We start from the raw sequence: 22,965 nt of genomic DNA, 5'->3' as shown, positions 1-22,965 counted from the left end.
CAACATTCTTGATGGGCTGGTCTGTTCCCATCACAGGGCCACATGGGGAATGCCGCCCGACCAAAGTGGTCCAGGCTGTGGGGGGAGCAGCGAGGGGTAGGGGCAAGGAAAGAGAGGTGCTGGGCCCCCCAGCTCACTTCTTGGGCTTCCGGGGCGAGATGTCCAGAGGCGTCCCCGGGGCCGGCATGTCCATGGGGAACATATCCACCCACAGCTCCAGGCGGCCCTGAGAAAGAGGGGGGTGTGGCAGGTCTCTCCACAGTCCCCCACTGCTCTCCTCTCCCTCCCAACCTTTGTTCTATCCTAACCCAGTTCATCAATTTTCATCCTTGGATGCGAGAAATTCCTATGACATCATCAACAGCCAATCACAGCTTCTGAGGGAGACAGCCCAGGTCTGCACCCGAGCTGATGTGGTTCTCACTCCAGGCAAAGACATGTGCCACTGGAGTTACCGGGAAGGGCCATGGTGGGGAGGTGCTGCCAGGCTTTGGGAATGCAGCCAACAGCATGAGGATCTGTTCTACAGACCCAGCCTGGGACTCCCTGATCCCAGATACTGAAGAACCTCGGGGGAGTCACCTGCTCAATGCCCGGCTTGTCAGGGTTGAGCAGTGGCCGAGTCTCCACGTGTTCTGGCACCAGGCAGCAGCCCACTCGGGGGATGTCCTCCCAGTGCCGCAAGGCGCTCAGCGCCACGTGCTCATCTGTGGGTCTCCTCTGACCTGTGGGTGCCAGTGCGTCAGCTGTGCACATGAGCTCAGCAGAACAAGACCTGTTCTTGGCCAGGGACTCAGGCGCAAAGAGGGCCCTGAGCCATCACTGGTCTGCCCATCTCCATTTTACTGTTGGGGAAACTGAGGCACAGGGGAGAAGTGGTCTGTGTCCTTGGGTTTCCTCTGCCTAGGGAATTTGACCAAAGAATCCTGAGGACTGTGAGGTCAGGGAGGGCACGAATCCACTTTAGTCTTAGCGTCCTGAAGGTGGTCAGCACAAGTTCCTCACACAGGTCCTGGTTCTCTGGGAAGGGCCACATGGGCGAAGGGGTGCAGGCCTTGGAGCCACATGACCTTGGACAAGTCCCTAAACTCTTTGGGTCTCAGTTTCCTCATCTATAGACTGGGGAGACCCTGCCTAGGGCCCAGCAATGCTGAGGAGAGAGAAGGAACACGTGGGCAGTGCTGTGCAGCATGGAGTGGCTGGGCAGAGGCCGGGCAGGCAGGAGCAGACCCTGGGCTGCTGTGCAGAGGGTGACTAGGCTCAGGCTGGGGAGACCCTGGGCTAGGCCTTGAGGCATTGTTACATGTGGGTCCCTTCTTGGCCTCTGACACCCCTGTGGCTGCATCCAGCACCCCATTACCGTTCTCATCCTCGATCTCGGAGGGCCCAGTGAAGACTCGGTTGGACACCTTCACTCTCCCAGGGGGCCCAAAGTGGGGGCCGTCCACTTTGCCCTCCTTGCAGAGGCGGGTCAGGATCTGGCTGGGTGTCATGGGGTCCCGCCAGATGTTGTAGCCATGTCTGTGGGAAGGGCACACAGGGGTGGTGGGGCTGTGCCATTCATTCCCAGGTGGAAGCTGGTTATGGCCAATTCTCTTAAATTATCCTAACATCTGCTGTTGCTCTACATCGGCAAGTGGGCCCGCCCTGGGCTCCAGGCTCAGCTGAGCTGCCAGGGCTCCTGGAGGCTGATCGCTCCTGCCCTGGGCTCTGGCCCCAGGTGCCAGGTCACAAGGACGAGTGCCCAGTCTCCTCCAGTGCAGCCTCCTCCGTGCCCCCATGGTTCCCATTTCTCTGAAACCTCAAAGACCCTCACGAGGAAACTGATATCCAGGCAGTTTCCTCTTGGAAAGGGCCGTTTCCAGGGTTACACAGCCTGTCAGTGGCAGAGACTGGCTAGACCCCCTGTGGGCTCTTCCTAGGGCACAGTACCGCCTCTCCTCCCTGCCCACTTTTCTCTCTTTGCCCTCCTCCTCTGTCCTGGAGCCCCCTGGTGGCTCTCTCCTTGTCTCAGACTCTGTCCTGGCCCCTGGAGGCTATGCCCAGAGCCTGCGAGGGTGCCGGCCTGGCTTGGAACAGAAACTGGAATATGTCTACTTTCCCAAGCGACATGCTCTGAACCTCATTTTCAGAGTCAAGTTTGCAGCAGGTGGACCCGCCCCACCCCACGCACATGGAGTAGGACTGGGTGATGCCGCAGGTGGCGCGGTGCTTGCTGTAGAAACGGTTCTCCAGGTCAATCTTGGTTTCCCCAATGAGGTCATCGGTGCCGACCAGGTCCCAGTCATACACGGCCACCGTCAGCATGGATTCCATGGGGAAGGAAGCCTCGATGTCAAAGGACCTGGAGGTGCAGAGGTTGGGAGAAGGGATGAGGGTGAGGTAGGGTGAGGGGGGGTCTGGGCTGGAAGTTGGGGTGGGGGTGAGAGGCCATCAGGAGGCCTTACTTTCCAAAGACAGGGTTGAGCTGCTTGGAGATGTAGTTCTCCTTGTCCCGGATGTCAGTCTTGCCCAGCCGGATGGCAATGTAAGGGTCAGCTTTGCCATTGATGTCCGCGGGGTGCAGGTCTGTGGCCTGAGATGGGGGAGGGGTGTTCCTGAGCAGGCTCCCCACAACCCCTCACCTTCCAGTGCCCCTGCCCTGCTCCCTGATAGTCCCATGATGGTGAAGGGCAGAAGCACTGGACTGGAGGCAGGAGACTTGCTGTGTGCCCCGTTCTGGGTCTCAGCTTCCTCCTCCATAAAAGGTGGGAACTAGACCAGACGACCTTCAGGTGCCTCCCAGTAGAGGCTGTCAGTGAGCAGATCCCCTCCTGTGCAGGAGGACTGGGCGAAGCTGGAGGGGAAGCGAGGGGAGTCTCACCCGGACCACGTAGACTCGGACCAGCACGTTGATAGGGTCGTTGCTGGGGATGCCCTGGAACATGCCATGGGTGGGGTCGAATCCAGCTTCCCGGGCCACATCCTCTGGGAGTGGCACCTTGTACACACAGAGGGAGCCCTGGGGCAAGGCGAGCGTGGGTCAGGGTTAGGTTTCTATGAACACAGGTTGGGGGGGGGGGGACTCAGAAAGCCGAGAGTCTGCACCCTGTGGTGGCAGGGCCTGAACTCTTTGGTTGCTGGATCATGGGGAGGTCCAGGGGTCCTGGGGGAAGTGGCCAGGAAGTGGCGGTGGGTGGGTGGGGGGAACTTGGTGAGGCCCTGAGGGCAGATGCTCTTTATCAATTAGCATGGAAGTATTTTCATATTTTACCAACCAGTGCATCTGACAGTTCCATGTGACTGTCAGTCCTGGGCTCAGGCTGGCATGCAAGGGTAGGGGGGGTCGAGGTGGCCCAGGACCCAGGGTTCAGGGTCTGGGGCTTAGAGGCTAAGTCCCACCCCTTGCCTGACCTTGAACCGGCCCACGGTGCGCTCCTCCTCGGTGGAGCCATCCTCGTCATCCCCTGTCTTGCCCCGAAGCAGGTTGAAGGTGTGCAGCCAGTCCTCAAAGTTGTCGAACTCGGACTCCAGCTCCTTGGGGTACACCTGAGCCAGGCCGAGCCGTCAGAGGGACGTGGTCTGTTCCCTGGCCTCCCTCTTGTTCCATCTGCCACCTCGTGCCCCAGGTGTGACCACACACCCCTGGCAGGGTTTGTCCCAGGCCTTCACCTTGAGCTCCTCAATCTTGGGCCTCTTCTTCTCAGGGGCCTCAGACCCCTGGCCGGGGCCGGGACTCTGGGTTCTCTTCTTCTTCTCCTCCTTCGCAGCCTTGGCCTTCTCCTTGCCCTTCAGCGGCCCCTTCAGGCCTGGTCCGAAATGGAAAAGGAGGCCCAGTCAGTTCGGGGCAGAAACCATGGAGCAGGGCAGTCTGGGCTGAGAGCCAGCTCGCTGCTAATTTCTTTGCTGTTTCGCTTGGTCGGTCTCTGTGTGCATGTCCGTAAACTTCAGACAGTTAGCTCCCCCTGCATCCCCACCTCACAGGGGCACAGGTGCCCCCTAGGGTCATGCTGGGAGTGTGTACACAGACTGTGGTCGTGCCCTCAGCCACAGTAGGGCATGGGAGGTGCTCACTGTCCTCTCCGGCCTCAGTCTGCTTGTCTGTACTATTAAGAGGGTTGTCCTAGACCAGCACTGCCCAAACTGCATTCAGTGGGACACCAGGGGTAGGTGTTCTTGCAACACTTTAGAAAAAAAGGGTATCATGGTCAAATATGTTGAGGGGATATTTTATATTATGTCTTCCTTTTGGAGATGTATACCATTTGTATATTAAGGGCACTGAGAAATCTTGCACCAAAAGACCTATTTCTTTTGCATTGGACCACAGAACCCTCTTTTCCCTCCAGAATACCCATTAATATTGTTCCATGAAAAAGGTCTGGAAAATACTGGGTAAGATGGCTGTGAAGCCCTTCCAGCTCTCACGTTCTGTGGATCTAAATATCTGTCCATCATTGTGGTTGCTCAACGGGTCAGAGTAAAAGCCACCACGGATAAGGGCTTAAGCCTGCTGGCTAGTGCCCAGGGATGCCTGATGCTACCCGCCTTTGGCGGCCGCAGCCGTGGGCCGTGGAGGGGGAAGGGGAGAAGCTGGTGCAGCAGGCAGGGGAGCCGGCCATCTGGAGGCAGAGGAGGGACAGGCAGAGGTCCAGGGTTCGAGGGCTCACCCTCAGTGTTGTCCACCTCCTCCTTCTCCTCCAAGTCCATTCCTGAGGCATCTTGCTGTCGAAGTTGCTGCCAAAAGATGAGGTGAGGAGAGAAAGTGGGCTTCCTGGGGAGGGGTCTGTTGACCCCCCACTGTGGTCTCACACCAGGCTTAAGTGCCCTAGAAACAGAAACTCTTTCCTACTGGGTTACAAACCCATCATGTGCTCCGCTTAAAAAAATTTTATGGGTTGTACAATATGACTACTAAGGGAGTTATGATTCTTTAAATTGTGCATCATTAAAAATATAGTGTCCTTTAATGTTGCTTGTCATATTATTTTTTAATGTAGAGAAGCATAACAGAAAAATCTGCTTTAGTTTCTTCACTCAGTACACCCCCAGCAACTGGAGACTAAGCCGGTAGGTTTCAACCAAGGCCCTGCTGTCCACAGGTGGCAGCCCATACAAATGACAGGGGGAGAGGTGAGGAGGTGACAGGTAGCCTCTTGGAGCTCCAGCCTGGCCAACCTGATCCAGGAGGTGACGGTGGGAGGGGACACCATTCAGTGGCCCCCAGATTATCTACTCTCCTGTTCTTAACTTAGCTAAAGATTACATTTCCCAGCCTCCCTTGTAGCTAAGTGTGGCTATTGGACTAGATTCTGGCCAATATGTGCAACTTCTGGGTTGAACCCTGAAAAGGAAAGGAGAATGACTCCTCTTTTCTCTTTACTCATTCCTGTGCACTGGTATCAGGACAGGATGGCAAGCCATCTCTAATTATACAGATGCCAGTAATAAGGTGTTAGGATCTTGGTCCTTGACACCGTCGAGTCACTGTACCAGCCTTTTTCTTGTTCACACTGATCTAGCCTGCTACAGCAGCTAGCCTGTGCTCTGGGCAGTGTGGGTAGTGAACATCGCACACAGCCTGGGCCACAGTAAGGGCCTGCACAGAGTGTGGCTGGATCGGCCCCGCTGGGGAAACACAACTGCAGGCACATGGCCCTGCAGGTCAGCCAGCCAGTCAGGGATGTCCTGAGCTAGGAGGCAGTGTGGAGACGAGACAAGTGAAAAAGAGGGGAAAAGCACTTTCTGGAACTTGCAATCTGGCTCGGCAGACAAAACCCTCGTGCACACAACAGGGGAAGAACATGTCACAGCCACAGTGACCCAGACGTGTAAAATAAAACAGTATGAAGATGGGCAAGTACTACTGGAAAGTTGTTTTTGCCTTTCATCCTCTGAGCATGTTTCTCCTCTTCCTCCAATGTCACCTCCTCTGTGAAGCCTTCCCTGACTCCCACAGGCCCTAATTGCTTTTGTTATCACACTGGACTGTGTCTGTTCACATGTCCTTTTTGCCCAGTAAACAGAGGGCTCCTCAGGGCAGGTATGTCTTCTCATCTTCTGTCTCCCATAGCACCTAGGATGGTGTCTGACTCATATATATTCAAGAGGTGTTTGTGAAATAAATGAATGAGGACAAGAGGAAAGCAAGCCAGAGAAGGCAGACTGAACTGCCATGCTGAGAAAAGTGAGTCCTGAGCTAGAACTTCAAGGCTGTAAGACTTGTTCCGGACTCATGCTAACGGAGGGGAGGAGCCAGCTCTGGTGGGGAGCAGGAGAGAAGCTGGACAGAAGGGCCTGATGTGGCGCTGGTGTCCCCTCCGCTAGCCCAGTTCCTCCTCAGCCCCTGCCCAGGCCCTGGGCCTCACCTCCTTCATGGTTTCAATAGAGGCAAAATACTTGGACCACCAGTCCAGCATGCTCTCGTCTGGCTCCTCTTCCTCCGGCTCCTCCGAGCTGCCCTTCTTCTTCTTCTTCTTCTTCTCTTTCTCCTCTTCAGCCTGGAGGGTTGGCCAGGTCCAGAGTCGTGCGTATGTCCCTGCACCCTGGCCATTCCCAGGGCCCTGGACAATAAGGGGTTCCCCCATCCTTTTTGATGCTGGGAAGTCCTGAGCTCCGTGAAGCTCTGTGGGGCCACCACTGTCAAAGGGACAGGGCTTTGTTTTGTGTAGGAGGATGCCTAGGCTGGAGAGGTCATGACCTGCCAACATGAGCCACTGGCCAAAGCAGGGGAGGCACTCAGGAGCCCTGCTGCCCAAGCAGCTCTCTCCCTCTGCCCTTTGGAGGGTTTGCAGGCAGAAGCATCCAGGGCCACGGGGCAGCTCAGTGCCTGACGCCAGGCCCTTCGGCCCGACACCCAATGTCAGTGTAGGGTCCTCTTCCACAGAGGCCTCCAAACAGTCCTCACACTCACCACATCCACCTTGATGACAGCATCAGAAGTCTGCAAAGGGGAGCCAAAGTGACAGGGACAGAATTAGCCTCCTGAGGCCTGGAGTGGAGACAGCAGCCCAGCCCGGGAGCGTGGAGAAGGAGCCCATGCAGCGATGTCCGCTGTGTGCTCTGGGTCCCTGTGCTCTCAGGGTCAACTCTGCACTAACACAACACACTGCTGGTGCAGAGCAAAAGTTCTGCTCAGCAGATGTTTCCTCAGACTTTCTAGGGCAGTGGTTCTCAGCCCCGAGACAGCTGTGGGCTCCCCAGATGAGTTCCAGGGAAGGTCAGGGTGAGGAGGGGAGGAGGCTGGCCGCATGCAGGAGTTCAGTGATGTTAACTAGATGGAGTCAACTTCAACTCCACTTTTCCTCTCTTACCAGGTCAGACGCCTTAAATATTAAGTGTACGTACACACACACACACAAATTGCATAGCTAAAGAGGATGCTGTGAAAACACCCTACCAGAGCCCATGGCCCATGGGATGATGGGGACACTAAGATACTGTCCTCTGTCTTGCTTGCTGAAGGCCTGAAAGTAGGAGGCTACCCAGCACCCCTCAGGGAAGAGCTCAGGATGCTGGGAGCTGTGGGGATGGGGGTCTCCAGGTGTAGCCCCAGAGCCTGGCAGTGCCATCCCCGGGCTATGGGCCGGGAATTGGACCTCGTCTGCTCCCCTTTCCCGAGAGTCATGCCCACTTCTAACTCAGTTGCTGGGCAGGACCCTCTGGGACCAAGGATTATGGGCCAAGAGAAGGTGGGCCTGATGTGGGGGTGCCCAAGTTCAGACCTCGGAAGCTGGGAGACAATCCAGCTTGTCTAAAGTGGGCAGGTTGCAAATGAGATCTGGAGAAAGTGATGGAGAGGAAGCCCACTTCCAGCCCAGCAGCTGTCTGGACTCGGCCAGCCTGTCCCAGGCTGGCCTCCAGTCTAGCCTCCCCTGAATGTGCCCTCTCCGCATCCACACCCCCGGTGACAGGTCCACTCTGGCAGAAATATGGCCTTAGACTAAGGCCAGGGGAAGTAGGGAGCTTCCCACTGGGAATCCTTCCTTTGTGAATGGCTGGGATGGAAAACCAGGAACCCTCTGGAAAGAGCACTGGCATTCCCATAAGGAATCTACCACTTTTGGTATCATTTGTTGGAGTAAAAATAATTGCAGGTTGTTACCTCAAATGGTGACTGCTCTTTCTGTCTCTCAGACATGCACACCACATGCTTGTGCATGTGCACACACACACTTACACACATAGTCTAGGATGGAACTGTCTGCACCTATAGTCAGGGTTAGCCCTGGGCACACTGAAGGCAATGCCAGGCTCACAGGGAGTGTCACACGCAGTTGCACACTTCCAGCCAGTGTGGCGCTGACCACATGCACCTTACCGCGTCCAGCTTCACCATGGTCTCCATCTTCTTGACGGGCACCTCTGGCTCCATGTTCACCACGACCTCCCCTGTGGGGTGACAGGTGGGGCCCCCATTGCACAGCACACGGCGGCCCCAGAGGAGTCTTACTGGACAGAGAGATGGACAGACAGACAGGGAAGAGCAGAAGTAACAGTGAAAGTCTGGGTGACCAGAAAGACCTGAGGTCTAAAGCTGATTTGGAGCTTTCTGAGGAAAGAGGGAAGGCCGGAGCAGTTGAGGGAGAAAGGATGGGCATGAAGAGAGAAGGAGGCGAGCCAGAGGGAAGGAAGAGCTGCTGCAGCTGATGGAAACAGTGGAGGCTGGGCCGGGAGGGTGGCCAGGAGGGAGGCCGGGAGGGAGGCCTGGGTCTTCTCCAAGAACCAACCAAGGCGGTCCTGGCTAGTTGGCTCAGCAGTAGAGCATTGGCCTGGCGTGTGGAAGTCCTGGGTTCGATTCCCAGTCAGGGCACACAGGAGAAGCGCCCATTTGCTTCTCCACCCCTCCCCCTCTCCTTCCTCTCTGTCTCTCTCTTCCCCTCCCGCAGCCAAGGCTCCATTGAAGCAAAGTTGGCCTGGGAGCTGAGGATGGCTCCATGGCCTCTGCCTCAGGTGCTAGAATGGCTCTGGTTACAATGGAGCAATGCCCCAGATGGGAAGATCATTGCCCCCCTGGTGGGCATGCCAGGTGGATCCTGGTTGGGCGCATGCGGGAGTCTGTCTCTGTGCCCCCCACTACCCTCCTGTTTCTCACTTTGGAAAAATGCAGAAAAAAAAAAGAACAGCCAAGGAAGCTGTCTGCCCTCAGGCCCTCTGAGGATATCTCCAGCACTGGTTCTTCTGGCTAGGGTGAGGGGCAGCCTTGGGCAGCTTTGGCTCCTAGGATAGGACCTCCCTGCAGCCTCCCCGATACTCACTCGGGGATGCCCTGGAGGAGCAAACTATGGCTGCGTGGGCTGGACTGTGAGCTGGGGCCCCTCCCATGGACTGAGTGCACACCGGCCTGCGCTTTGGGGTGTGGCCATACCGGTGGTGTTCCAGTTGGAGGCCGAGTGGTCTGGGGGCCGGTAGATGAAGCGCCGAAGGGAGCTAACGGCGTGGGAGCCCACCAGGGTGTAGCGGCCGAAGGCCCGGCAGTCCACCACGCGGATGTTCAAGGGTGGATGCAGTAGCTCGTTCTCCGGGAGGTCCTGGGGTGTTGGTCACTGGAGCTCAGGAAGGGGAGCAGAGGCACCCGGCCAAGCCCAGGCACACCAGCCGCACCCAGCTCTGCCAGCCTACACCCAGGCCACACCCACCACTTCAAACCACTTGACAAGAGTGCCGAAGTTGGGGTTCTTCTTGTAATTGTGGATCGGGGATGACTGTACTCCCTTTCCAGCACACTCGATGTCCACCCGTGGCCGGTCCACCTGGGCCAAGTTCACCCGCTTCAAGTCCCGCAGGCCCCAGAACAGCACCTGGGAGGGGGGAGAGGAAAGCCCCCTCAGTCAGGGAGCCAGCTGTGGGTGGCCTGGGCCACCCGAGAAGGAACTGGGCTGTGGAGGGGACAATGAGTCCATAGGAGCAGGGCCAGGAGAACTGACAAGGGGCGTGGTGTCCCTAATGGGCTGTAGGGTGAGGGTGGTGTGGGGGCCTGGGAGAGGTCCCAGAAGGTGGCAGGATAACTCAGTGCAGACTGGGCAGACCCTGGGCTGGTAGGGGCGTTTCCCTTCTTGTCCTTCAGTCTCTTTGTCTGAAAAATGAGGAGTGGCTTGAGATTGCTGAAGACCCCTGGAGTTTGATGTCAGTAGTGTGATATGTGCTATGACCCTTGATGGAGTAAGAGAGTGAGGGGGCGAGGAAGAGAGAGCACAGCGGGGCCTGTTCAGGGCAAGGGAGGGAGGGAGGGAGGAGGGGGCGGGTGGGGCGCTCACGCACCTCGATTCGGTATTTGCTGAGCACAGGCCGGATGCCCACAGGCACAGGCATGATGGGACCTCGATCCGCGTCCACTGGGCCATTGATGGGTGGCAGGTCGGCCTTTCCTGCTGGCCCTATCTGAGGAGTGGGGGTTCACGGGGTCACACACCGTGCAGAGCCCAGAGAGTGGATTCTCCCTTCCTAGGAGGTATATGCTGTGTGATCTGGGGAGACAGGGAAGGCCCAAAAGCCCAGGCCCCCAAGAACCACACTCTCAAGCCGCAGCCAGACTGGCCTCTCAGCAGGATCAGAGGAGAGGGGCCCTACCTGCAGCAGCTCGAAGGCGGCCAGCAGGTCTCCGGCCGTGGCGTTGCCTCGGTAAATCTGGTAGTACTCAAGCTGGGGCGGGAAGCGAGGTGGGCAGTACTCCTCATCCGCCATCTTCACCACGGGCTTGGCAAAGGTTCGGCCTATGAAGTCGCTTTTGCCCTGATGTGACAAACAACCAAAGTGGTCTCTTGGTGCCCGAGTTTACTAAGTATGGGTAAACTCAACCTGGGGGTCTCACTTGCTTACCACGGCCCTGGGAAGCAAGGGGTTAGGTGTGATCACCCCATTTCACCAATGGGGAAAACAAGTCTCACCACAGACTTGCTCAAGGCCAGGCTGGCCATGATCGGCAGACTCAGGCCTCAGGACTAGAAATAAAGCCCTCTTGCATTTAGTCTAGGGCTTTTTCAGGGACCCCAGTGGCTGACGTGGCTTATCATAAGTGGCTCCCCGGCTTCAGAAGGGTCGCCCTAGTCTTTCACTTCCCCACTCCAGCACTCACATGAAGAGCTGGAAAGCTGTTACTGATTGATAGGTATGGGCAGGGGGTCGGAGTCCCTTTAGGATGGGGGAAGGCTGAAGACAGCAGGACTTGCTGACACATCTCCCAAAGACTGGGTCTGAGTCAGTCTGTCTCTGCCCAGAAGTAGGGACACCCTGACCCATCTACTCCCTGAGATCCCAGAGGCCGACTGTCAAGAAAGGGTCAGGCTGCAGAGATTGGGCAGGAGCCACCTGGAGTTGCTTGGAGGGGCTGGTCAGCGGCCCAGACTCCCATTTTTCCAACAAGCACCTTGGGTCTGGGGAGGTGGCCATCAGCGGATGTGGAATGCAGTGAAGAAGAGGTAGGTAGGTCCCTGGTGCCAGAGCCCAGCCATACCATGGTGTCCTGGTCGTAGATTTCAATGACAATGATGGGGGGATCATCCCGCAACTCATGAGCTTCACCATAAAGCTCCAGGTTGTCAAACACCAGCATTTGGTCCCAGGTGGGGCACAGGGTCTCATTCAGTACCTGCAGTATGGGGCAGGGCCGGGTGAGACAGGTAGTAAGTGGTGGTGGATGAATAGACATCCAAGCAGAAGCCACCCCCAGTCACTGTGGCTTCCAGGGGGTATGGGGGCAGGAATGTCATGTTCCCTGACTCTTTTGGGAATCTTAAAGTGAAGGCTAATGTGAGGTCTGCTCCCACCCCTTTTGCCTATGTCATTCCTGTGTTGAACAGAACCACAACAGAAGCCTTCACCAGTGTGGTCTGGGCATGCAGTTATCCGCAAGGCTTCCCGCTAAGGAGCTGGGGTGCTGGCCAATCTGTTTCTCTAGGTCCCACAAGCTCACAGCCCCCCCCACCCCCCCATGCTCTCAAAGCCCGAGCCACTCCCTCCTCCCCAGGCCCTCACCTCTGTGCACTGACTCTGGTTGATGAAGAAGACACGGGCAAAAGGGTCTGAGAGACCACTGCTGTCAGCGGCAAAGAGGCTGCGAGCCTGGTACATGTGGGCCCTGAGCTGGAACACCTGCTTCTCTGTGGGGAAGGGCAGGCTGAGGCTTGGGGACGGCCCCCCAGCGCCCTCCCCAGGTGAGGGGGCTGGGAGCCAGTGGTCCCCACTCACTGGTGTAAACAAGGCTGATGGGTGGGAAGGAGTGCAGGCCTAGGCCCTGGGCCGCCTTGACCTCCTCGAAGCCGCACGGCAGGCCGCCCAGGAAGTCCTTGCGCTGCTTGCTGAGTCCCAGCCACAGGTAGAGCTCCAGCTTGGCCTGTACTGTCCAGCCCACCGAGCCGACACCCCGCTTCCCGGGCAGCTGGGGGTGAGCATGGGGGTTAGCACAGAGAGAGGTGGGCAGGGTGGGACCATGCTGTTCTCCCCCTTCCTACTTTCTCTCCAGCTCTTTCGTCTCTGAGCACATGCCCCTTGAGGGGCTGCTCCCTCCATGGGGAGACTGACCCTTCGAAGAAGCCAGATGCAAACTGTGGGCCCCAGCCACCCACCCCCACCCCACCCACCACCCGCAGTCGGGCTCCCTCCTGGCACCTTGAGGAAGAGCGTCTTGACCTTGGCACAGTCCTTGCCCAGCTCCTCATCCACAATGGAGAAGAGCAGGTCCTTGGAGGACACCCGTGCGTATGCAATGCGCTTGTTGTTGCTCATCATCCAGATGAAGACGTCGGGGATGCTGTGCTGGGGCTGTGGTGGGGGCGGGGAGGGGAGCCCATGATTGACGGGGGTCCACCTCTTGGCTGGGGTCCCCTGAGCCTCACTGACCACCACAGTCTTTGCCTCACAGCCCAGAGGGCCAAGCCTGGGCCTGCAGAGGAAGGACCCCAGATGCTGCTCTTTCTTTGCCTCCCACGACAGGGGCAGGAAGAACACACAGCAGGATGAAGGACTGTTCATTCCAGTCCCACAACAGGTATCGGTGCAGGAGAGGCCTCCTGGGTGGTCCAACCCAACCCCTTCCTGTGCAGCCCTCCTCCCTTCCGGCCACTGCTTAGGGGCCAGCACCCCTCTGTGCACACCGGCAGGGGCATACCTCATCAGCCAGGAAGCGCAGCTTCTGCAGGAAGTTCTGGCACAGCCTCAGCTTGTCCCGCACCGTGTGGCGCTTCACCTGAGCCCGCATGGTCTTTGCCTGCAGCCCCATGTTCTCCTATAGGGGTGTGTGGGGTAAGTAGAGCTCCAGCTATGGTGTGTGAAGGAGGAGGCTGGCCTGGGGGCTGTGGCCTCAGACATATGTCCTCAGTTTCCTCTTTTTACCTCCAGACCCTCCCTCCATCCCCTGTTGGTCCAGCATCGGGGACCCGTGTGTCCTCACCAGTTCCCGCATGCACGATTTGAGGCGCTCTCGGTCGAGCCTGGTACGGGACGAGTGACTCTGGTCTTTGTCAGCGAGGGAAAGGAAACGGCTGGGGGGTGAGGGGAGCAGGGCTTAGCAGAGCCCACCTGCCAGCAGGAGACCTGCAAACTCCTCCTTCTCTTGCCGGTCCCCCCACTTTGAGCCCCCACACCACGGCCCCTCCCTCTCACTGGCAGCCACAGCTGAGCTCCTCCAGGACGCCCCGCAGCCGACGCTCGGGATAGGACTTCTCCGTTTTGATCATCTCCTGCACATCGTTCAGGCCTTCTTCCTGAGAACCAGGAGGAAGAGGGTGCAGCTGAGCCACCGCCCCTCCCCCAGCCTCCCCAAAGCTCTCTCCATTCATTAGGGGGAATGAGGGGCTAGTGACCCAGACCTCTCCCTAGCACCACCCTCCAGTGTCTCACCCTCATCAGGAAACCACCAATTTCCCAGGTTCTGTTTTCAGAATCTGGGGGCCTTTACTTCCTGAAGGAAGATGCCACTTTTGGGCTCTGAGTCTGTGGTCTTGCTGGACTCACAGGGGTGGACAGAACTCAGGACTAGATGGGAAGGAGCAGGCCAGAGGCAGAGGGGTTGGCCAGCTGCCTTCAGGGAACCCCAAGACCGGCTGGACCCAGGCTCTACTCCAGGTAACCCTTAGGCCCTTCGCCTACTTCTGGGACCTGGGGGCAGGGACAGAATAGGTCCTTCCGGGCCCATTCCAGCAGTCCCTCCCCCTGACCTGCCCCTTCTCATCAAGCTGCTGAGCAAACAGGCCTTGTGTGGTGCAGAGGAGACTTCTAAGTGGGGCCAGGCCTTCTGATGCATCACCTCCCCACCTCCCCTGGCCCCTCCCAGCAGCGCCCGGCACTGACCAGCTTGTCTGCAATGTGGTCCATGATGTTGGCATTGTAGAGGCGGCGGCGCTGGTCTGGCCACCAGCTCTTGATGTAGATGCAGGGCTTGCGCTCCAGGTAGGGAAGATAGTAGTAGTTCCTGGGGCAGGGAGAGGGGGGAGGTTGAGGACTGGGGGCCCAGGGAGGTGGGATGGCAGGTCTTGAGATGATGGGAGGCAGCAGGCAGGCCTTCCCAGGACCTCTGACCACCTAGCTCACCTGTCAGTGATCTGGGGCCGCATGGGCGGGGTGGAGGAGACTGAGGCCAGGTCCCCACCCTCTTCCGTCTCATCGTCACTGGAGTTCTGGATCAGATCTACTTCCTCCTCATCCCCGGGCTCCTTCCGAGGTCGACGCCGCGGGGGCCGGGACTGGCCGTCGATCTCGTTCCCATAGTTGCCTGGAGCAAGAGGGGGCATATAAAGTCCTTTCCCCACCAGGACCCACACCACCCTCCAATCCAGGAGTTGCCTTGGGTTTGTGTGTGTGTGTGTGTGGGGGGGGGGGTGTCAGGGAATGGGGCAGGTGCTGAGGGTTGGTGCCAGCTCAGATGTGATAGAACACTCACCAGAGAATGGTCCCCATGCCCTCCGTGCCTGCAAAGATCTCGCAAAGAGATCTGATGACCCCTGAGCTCAAGGTCCAGCTCAGGACGTGGCCCATATTCCCACTCTCTCCTCTCCAGCCCCGTGAGGATGAGGTCCTCTTTCCCTTCTGCAGGGATGGCTTCTTTCTCCCCCACGTCCCAAACACAGCCTAGTGTTGTAGGGGGAGCTCAGGTCTGCGCCGTGGACATGCGTGCGCCGCGGGCATGCGCAGTGTGCATTGTGCATGCTTGTGGACACGCAGAGGAAAGCGCTGAAAGATTCCTTCCACCAGGGCTGTGGTGCAGGGCTTAGCAGTGACCACCCAGCAGCCCTGGGGCTTGAAGACCCCTCTGTGAACCCAGCACTCACCTATGGTGACCTCAAAGGTAATTGGCTTTTCTCCGTTTTTCCGGTCGATCATTGAGGATTCCAGGAAGGCGCCAAACAGAAAGAATTCTTCTATTTTCCCCGCACAGCTCTGTGGGAAAATGGTTGCAGTCCTCCCTAAACCTTCAGGAAATGTTGGGCCTGGGTCAGGCCTCCACTTGTAGGTGGTTTGGGCTGATGGTAGGGACATCCCACCCAGCTATGGAGCTGGGCACCCTGAAGGACTGAGACCCAATTCTGCCTGCCCAGGCCGAGCCCAGGCCCAGACTGCCACTGTGGGAAGGGGGTTGAGCTGGGGGCTCGAGAAGACCTCACGGCCTCCTGGGGCCTCACCTCCGAGACGGGCGTGGCCTGCTCCACCCGCACCTCGGTGGAGCTGGTGAGCTCAGGGTTGGAGGTGTCCAGGATCTCCACGGCCAGGCCCAGCATGAGGCGGGCACGGAAGGACACGCCCTCCCCCAGGCCCTCGTTCAGGTCCTGGTGCTCGTCCAGCAGTGTGTAGTTCCGTGTGGAGCCGTACATGTTCACCCAGGCTGGGCCCAGCGTGGGCAGGAAGCCTGTGAGCCGGTGGAGAGAGAGCAGTGGCCCGTGTCACACCCCAGGGCCCAGGTGGGTTAGAGAGTCCTCTCCTGGGGGCTCCTAGTCTACACCTCCTGTTGCTGAGCTGAGGACCCCATCCCTGGTTCCGGGAAACATCTGAGGCAGAGAAGACCTGCGGGGCAGCATGTGGCTCACAGGAGGCTGTGGGGAGACCTCGTCTCTGCTGTCTGCGGGCAGGTGTGGGGCACTTTCTTGGGTTTTCCGCCCTTGTGCCTGGAGCAGGGGCTGCCTACAATCTATTTGAAAGACAGATGCCAGCTCCTCCCAAACTCCTCAGCATGGCCTTCCAGCCCTTCGCCATCTTGTGTGGACATGCATGTGCACAGCCTGCTTATGCGGACCCCTCTCTGCTTCTCCACACGTCCTCCCTCTGTCTTGACCTGTTCAACGCTCTTCCTTCATGAGAGCCTCGCAATCCCTAGTTCCAACTAACTTCTCCCATCGTGGGGATTTGTTGTGTCTCATATGTAGCAGGGGCCCAATTCTGCCTGATGTGTTTTGTTTGCTTTCTATTCTTCCTAGTTTTTAAAAAATATATAGCATTTTAGAAATTAAGATGTACTTTAGATAAGATAAAATTCACCACTTTCAGTGTGTGTTTTAGTGGTGTATGTTTACTATGTTGTGCAGTCATCACCTAATCCCAGAACAGTTCCATCCCCTTAAAGAGAAAGCCTGTATCTGTTAGCAGTTAGTCCCAATTTCTGCTCCCCACCTCCTCCTCCTCGGCAACCATTAATTTACTTTCTGTTTCTATGGATTCACCTATTCTGGATGTTTTAGATAAACGGAATCATATGATGTGTGGTCCTTTTTGCCTCTGCCTTCAGTTTGGAGCATTCGGTAGCACACTCGTCTCCCTGTCCCCAGCGAGCATCGTGAGGACAGGAATGGGCTCTTCTCTTGCTCTGTATCCCTGGTACCCAGCATACTGCCTGGGTCCTGGGAGAGCTCCATCCCCACAACAAGCCTATGGATCGGAGCCATGGCTGCAGTACGCATATGCATGTCATATGTATGCATATACACACATATATAATTACTATCTCATTTTACAGGTGGGAAAATAGGTACAAAGGTCACACAGCAACTCATTGTTACAGCTGCGGTTCAAATCCAGGCAGCCTGGCTCTGGCTGACCCAGTCAGCTCTGTGCAGACCTGAGCCATGACTTTCCAACTCTCCCTTGAGGTGGGAGCAGCTGGCAAGCCCTCCCCATGCCCGGCGCCTCTCCAGCTGAGGTGCAGGATGGTGGTGGTGGTGGTGGGAAGGGGGGACTGCATTCATTTACTACTCCCTTTCAGGGCCCCCCCAACTCGGTCTCCTACTGCTGACCTTTGTCTCCATCGTTGGAAATCTTGCGCAGGTCAATGAAGTGGGTGCCGATGGCCACATCGTTGACCTTGTCGGAGTCCCGGATCTGCACCTTCATGCGTTTGCAGAGTGGGGGGAACAGGTCTGTAAAGACGACCTGCTCATTCCACAGTGGCTCGTAGCTGCTTTTCTGCACTGAAGTCCTGCCCTGGTGGGAGGGAGGGAGCGTTAGGGTTTATGTGTGAGCGTATGCGTATTTGTTTACTCGTGTGTGTATATGCATGTTTGTGTGTCTGTGTACATATGTGTGGTATGAGTGCATGTGTGTGTATGTATGTGGTATGTGTGCACTTATCTCCTCCACTCTTCCCCACCCCAGCCTCTCAGACTCTCCTTCCATTCTTGGTCTCTAGGACTCAGAGGCAGGAAGGATTCCTTTAGGCCTGTCCATGCTGAGACAGTTCCCAGCCCGACCTCACCCCTATCCCTGTTCAGCTGGAGCTCCCTCCTCTCACTGTCCTCCCCTTATAGGTGAACACACCAGAGCAATCACAGGCCAGTCTCCTGGTTTCTGATTTTGCCTTATGTCTGCCCCCCGGTGCCCATACCCATCTGATGTCTGTCACCCCAAGCCTCAGCCTCTGAACCCTGTACCCCAGTACCTTCTGGCCAGCAAAGAAGACTTGCACATAGGGGTCGACCAGGTCCTTGTTCTCCCCAATAAAAGCCTTCTTCATGTTGGCCATGAGGCTTGTGTTCATACGGGGCAGCCCCTCTGCTCGGTAGATCTTCACGTAGAACCGAGCCCATTGGCGTTGGGCAGGAACGCCCTCGGGGAGCAGCAAGTTCCTGCCATCACATACAGCTAGGGTTCTAGGCCCAGGCACCCCAAATCCTGCCCTAGCACCTGCACACTCCTGGGGCCTAGGACAAGCCCTGTGAACCCTGGTCTGCCTCTCCCATCAGAAGGAGTGTGCAGATGCCGAGGTCAGCCTAGGCTGCCCCGGCCCTGGCCAAGGTCTTTCCAGGAAGAGCTGGGATGCCTGGTAGTGGGTGAGAACAGGAGTGGGGTGGGGTGAGCAGAGGGAGCTGGGGGTAAGGAGGATGGGAGGTACAACCTTTGGGCCTAGCCCAGCCCATGGGCTCTCTGGGGCAAAGCAAGGGCTGAGGAGGATGGGAGCCTCACCCTTCAATGTCTTCTTCTTCCGTCTCATTGGCCTTGTGGGGTGTCTTGATGTTGTCCCCCTTGCCCACCACGGCAACGTCACACTTCACATAGCCCTTCAGTCCGGCAGAGATGTCATCGGGGTCGGACAGGATGGCCCACTTGTGGTGGAACTGATGCTCTGCAGTGATGAGGAGCAGGGCCTCCACCTGCTGCCCCACCCCAGGGGCACCCCGCCCTCAGGGCAGGCCGCAAAGCTGCAGAGCGGAGGGCCTTTGGGCCCCTAGGCTCAGGCCTTCAGGGGCCACAGCTCTGCCTGCCTCTGGGCCAGGCAGGCAGAGCTCCCTGAGTGGGGGCAGCAGGGCCAAGGTCTTGTATCCAGGCGGTGCTTTGCCTCCTAGTTGGTTTCTCTGCCTGCAGCCCTCCTCCCTGAGCCCCTGCGCCCCTGCACGCAGCTGGCAGCCCTCACAGAATCTCCCTCTCTCTTCTCTAGGGCTCCCTGGTGCTCAGGGTAAAGACCACAGACTTCAGCTTGGTCTGTGGGGCCATCTCATACAGCTCCCCCAGCTCTCTCTGCTCACCCCACCCCACCCTGCGCTCCTGCTAGCCAAAGCTGTTTACCCTTCTCTGCACAACTCACTTGCTATTCCATACCTTCGTGCCTTTGTGGCTGCTGGTCTTTGAGCTTGGAATGCTCTCATCCCTACTCTATTTCTGCTCCCATCCTTCTCCTCTCTGTTCAAATTTCTATTCCTTTTGCTCAAGTGTCTCCTCTTCCATGCAGCCTTCCCTGACTTCCCAGAATTGCTGAGCCTGGCTCTTTTAGTGTTCTCGGTGTTCTATTCCATATGCACACCTCCTATCTCACTGTCACTGTGATTAACTATTGTCAGTCTCCAATTTTAGACCGAAAACCTCCTAAAGGCAGGGTAGTATCACCTTAGTATCCCCAGGACCTAGGATAGTGTGGAGAAAAGGACAGATGTCAGGGGAAGAGGCCATTCTAGGATGGGTCTGCCCTTAAGGTTTACTTTAAAGCCGTTTGTGAGCAGAGGGAAGCTCTGGCCTTGCTGCCTGAAGGGCACGTTGTCTTTCTCTGGTTTGGTGTGGGTACTGAAACCTCCAGGGGCTCAGCCCTTCCTCCTCCCCTCTCTCCCCTTCCCCTTCTACCATAGCTCAGATCTGTTCCTCACAAGACTCCCTCCCCCCATCTGGGGATAGGCCAGCCCTACTGCATCTCGGGAGAGATAATGCATAGTAGGGTCTAGAGAGAGAGACCAGGATGGTGAGATGGAAGAAGCTGTGTGGTGAGGACCCGCCGGAGGCTGCCAGCTGAACTGGAACACCTCAGGAGGGGGGAGCATGTCCTTTGCTGCCTCAGAGCCTCAGGATCTTGTCCAAGCAGATGTTTGTGGGGCGGATACGTGAACAGATAGTTAGATGGCTGGGTGGGGAGATGCACAGAGGATGTGTAGAGGGCTCATTGGCTGGCACTAAGGTGGATGGATGGATGGATGAATAGACAGTGAATGGATAGAAGGATGGGTTAATATATGGACAGACAGGTGGATGGGTACATGGGTGAGTGGGTGAATTTGTAGATGCAGTGAGAAGACAAGTGGATATATGGGTAGATGGACAGATATGTGCATGGTTAAATGAATTAGGGATGTTTAGCAGGAAAAGAATAAGGCTCAGGAGGGACATGAAATTTGCCTTCAAATTTAAAGGCTACTTGAAGAGAAAATAAGTTTATTTTTCTGTCCTTCTAAGGCAGACCTGTGAACATGGGTGAAGATTAAAGGGTGCCAGATTTTGGGTGGATGTAAACAAACGGGGTATCTAAAAGAGGAAATGGTGAGTGCCCCATCTCTGGGAGGTCTAAGTAGAGACCAGGTGACCAATCAGGGATGCCATCTGATTGTCCCTATGCTGGTGAACACTGGACTGAGGACCTCTGAGGCTGTCCAGTCACAACACTGTGGTCTCGGTGACACTGTCTTGCCACTGTCAAAGGGCCAGAGCTACAAGTCAACATGAAGCTCTGAGCTATAGGAACCAGCCTGAAACATCATTTCTCTGCCTCGGGTCTGGTTCTGCCACCTGCCAGGAAAGGCTGTTTGGGCTGAGGAGGTTGCTAGCATCCCACACCTCCTCTGTGATTTACAAGAGGATGGGGGGAGCTCTGTATGACTCCTCCTTATTGCCAGAAAAATGTTGCGATGAGTGACCAGTTTCCTGCTGTTGTATCTGAAGGTGCAAATGTGGTCCAGCCAGGGTGAGAGCAGACTCTGGTCTTCCAGCAACCCTTTCTGGCTCCACACGGTACTGACATCACCCTGGCTCTCAGCAGCACTCAGGAGTCCTATGTCCTGGCAGCACACTGCCTAACAACACCCTCACCAGGTCAGGAACCAGGACTCATCAGGAAGTTCAGGCCAAACTGGAGATCACAGGTGTGCACCAATTGCTGTGGCTGTGTGACTTCTGGTTCCCATAGAGCAGTGATTTTCAACCTTTTTTTTTTTTCATGGCACAAACACACACTAATTACTAAGGTCAGTGCCCCTGACTAAATACAACCATTTTCATCTCATGGCACAAATCAATTAGTTACTAAGGAAGAAGAGGTTAGAGCCCCTTTTTCTTTAGTAATTAGTTTATGAGTGCGTGAGAAACAAAGGTTGAAAATCACTGCCATAGAGTACCAGGCTCAGGGGCAGATTCAGCAGGAGCAGCTAATTTTGGGGTGCACTGCCTCAGGAGAAACCAAACAGACCTGACTTCATGTTGTATTTCTGCTACTGACTTGCAGTGCAGCCCTGAGCCTGCTATGTAATCTTGCAGAGCCTCAGTTTCCTTATTGTGAAATGGGAGTGATGAGGCCGAATGGGTACCTGGGGAAGCCCTGGCACTTCTCAGAACCCCAGGGCCCTCAAATGTAAAAGGGGCGATGTCACAGATCCTAGCAGAGGGCCAGTCTGCAGCTCTGGGGCTTCCCAGGACGCCATCAGACCGAGTGCAGGTAGTCACTGCATTTGTGTACAACTGAGGACGCCCTCGCTCTGCACACCTGGTGGCTGTGTGTATTCATAGCCCCACAAAGCCGGGTCCAGGGTGGGAAGGATGGCGTGTGCGCCGATGCTGATGGGCCCATGCAGCTACTCACCAGGCTGGGAGTACACGGTCCCCACATCCATTTTGAAGGACCCCACCAGGGTGCCGCTGCGTAGCAGGTTCTTGGAGTGAATCACCTTCCGGGCAGAACCACCAGGCACCAGTCAGGAGGGCAGGGCTGAGGCTTTCGTGGGGCAGGGGTGGGGCTGACTGATGGCGGCACTGTGTCAGTCTTTCTGGGGACCCAAGCTCCTCGGGGAGGCAGGAGCATGTTTGGCAGGGCAGGGGTGGCTTGTCGCCCCCACCCCACACCCTTGCCTGCTTTCAGAGCAACCAGGTGCAGGTGAGCAGGTTGTACAAAGTCACCCAGCTAACGGGGTGCGAGGGGCTCAGACCCAGCCTGTGCCCGCTGGCCCAGCTGTGTGTGTGGGCGCAGGGCTGCCTCTTTACGGTTGGTTCGTCCAGAGGGTCTGCCTTTTTCAAGTCTGCACAAAGGTGCTGTGTGAGCTAAGGGCCCTGCCTGCCAGGGGCTGCCCCACTCACCGAAATCTTGATGATCTTGTCGAACATGACGTCAGGAGAGACGTGGAAGTCGAAGACGAAGTACTGGAGGGGGGAAGGACCCAGACCTGCTGTCACCTGGGGGGCAGCAGCTCACGGTCTGGGGCAGTGCTGGGCCCCTCCCTCCTGGCAGTGCCTGTCTGCACCCCGGCCATTTCCCCTGAGCCTCGAAGTTCAGATGAGCAGCAGTGGCAATCACTGGTCCTCCCTGAGCCCGGGGCAGGTGGGAGGGGAGGCCCCCAACGGGAGGGCAGGACCCCAACCCCTAGGCAAGGCCAGTGCCAACTAGTGTGGGGAGGGGGAGGAGGTGGGAGCAGTCGACGGGCCAGCCCTGGGCTGGGGGCTGGGAGACTGGGCTCTAGTCCTGGTTTCGCCCCTTTCCAGCTGCATGGTCTTGAGCAACAGATTTTCTGACCCTCAGCTTCCTAAGCTGTAAAATGAGGATAATGACACCCACCTCGGAGTCTTGTTGTGGCTGGAAGGCATGCTGTGGTTATATAAGCTACATAAACATTTGCCATGAAACCACGGTGCTCTGCTGCTAGAAGATGCGGCCTGATTTCAGATGGTAAAATGTAAAGTAAGGTGAGCCTTAGACTGAGGAGCCCTGGCATGCGAAGACACTTAACCCACTCAAACAGAAAATGCTGCGGGTGAGAACTGCCCACTCAAGCTGTGCAGGCGCTGGGGATGAGGGTGTGAGGCAGTGAGCGGAGGCGCCCGGCTTTGGTGACCTCGGGGGCAGGGAGAAGGAAGAACTGTTGCCAATGTATTGAGGGGAAACGTCTCAGGGGAATCTATTCCTGGCTGCTGGGGGTTCACACAGACCACTGTGGGTATCAGTGCCGGCTTTAGAGCCAGCCTGTTGAACCAATCACTTCCTTTTCTGAACCTCAGTTTACCCCTCTGTGATGTGGGGGGAATGATCCAGGGCTGCCATGTTGGGGC

General features: G+C 56.9%; 1 protein-coding gene across 2 annotated transcripts in view; it reads right to left on the bottom strand.

Annotated features, from left to right (window-relative positions):
- OTOF (otoferlin) overlaps positions 1-22,965 on the bottom strand; it is an 84,893-nt gene that overhangs the window by 4,871 nt on the left and 57,057 nt on the right. Inside the window, exons 11-42 of one of the 2 annotated variants that reach the window (XM_066372418.1) lie at positions 22,000-22,062; positions 21,509-21,593; positions 18,361-18,520; positions 17,837-18,023; positions 17,196-17,382; positions 15,594-15,817; positions 15,243-15,351; positions 14,506-14,686; positions 14,266-14,386; positions 13,579-13,679; positions 13,367-13,457; positions 13,085-13,201; positions 12,586-12,738; positions 12,166-12,355; positions 11,953-12,077; positions 11,432-11,566; positions 10,549-10,710; positions 10,240-10,359; positions 9,618-9,779; positions 9,347-9,509; positions 8,300-8,370; positions 6,893-6,922; positions 6,348-6,479; positions 4,650-4,716; positions 3,652-3,788; positions 3,394-3,528; positions 2,864-3,001; positions 2,448-2,575; positions 2,174-2,344; positions 1,361-1,521; positions 583-725; positions 138-226 (exon numbers count right to left, since the gene is read on the bottom strand). In XM_066372418.1, the coding sequence (XP_066228515.1) occupies positions 138-226; positions 583-725; positions 1,361-1,521; positions 2,174-2,344; positions 2,448-2,575; positions 2,864-3,001; positions 3,394-3,528; positions 3,652-3,788; positions 4,650-4,716; positions 6,348-6,479; positions 6,893-6,922; positions 8,300-8,370; positions 9,347-9,509; positions 9,618-9,779; positions 10,240-10,359; positions 10,549-10,710; positions 11,432-11,566; positions 11,953-12,077; positions 12,166-12,355; positions 12,586-12,738; positions 13,085-13,201; positions 13,367-13,457; positions 13,579-13,679; positions 14,266-14,386; positions 14,506-14,686; positions 15,243-15,351; positions 15,594-15,817; positions 17,196-17,382; positions 17,837-18,023; positions 18,361-18,520; positions 21,509-21,593; positions 22,000-22,062 (4,238 nt within the window). Of the gene's footprint in view, positions 1-137; positions 227-582; positions 726-1,360; positions 1,522-2,173; positions 2,345-2,447; positions 2,576-2,863; positions 3,002-3,393; positions 3,529-3,651; positions 3,789-4,649; positions 4,717-6,347; positions 6,480-6,892; positions 6,923-8,299; positions 8,431-9,346; positions 9,510-9,617; positions 9,780-10,239; positions 10,360-10,548; positions 10,711-11,431; positions 11,567-11,952; positions 12,078-12,165; positions 12,356-12,585; positions 12,739-13,084; positions 13,202-13,366; positions 13,458-13,578; positions 13,680-14,265; positions 14,387-14,505; positions 14,687-15,242; positions 15,352-15,593; positions 15,818-17,195; positions 17,383-17,836; positions 18,024-18,360; positions 18,521-21,508; positions 21,594-21,999; positions 22,063-22,965 lie in introns of both variants that reach the window. The other variant, XM_066372417.1, reaches the window with a different exon arrangement.

The sequence above is a fragment of the Saccopteryx leptura genome, chromosome 3 (assembly GCF_036850995.1).
Source record: "Saccopteryx leptura isolate mSacLep1 chromosome 3, mSacLep1_pri_phased_curated, whole genome shotgun sequence".
Lineage (NCBI taxonomy): Eukaryota > Metazoa > Chordata > Mammalia > Chiroptera > Emballonuridae > Saccopteryx > Saccopteryx leptura.
Note: the sequence above shows the minus strand (reverse complement) of the source record. Positions and strands in the feature narration are given on the sequence as shown.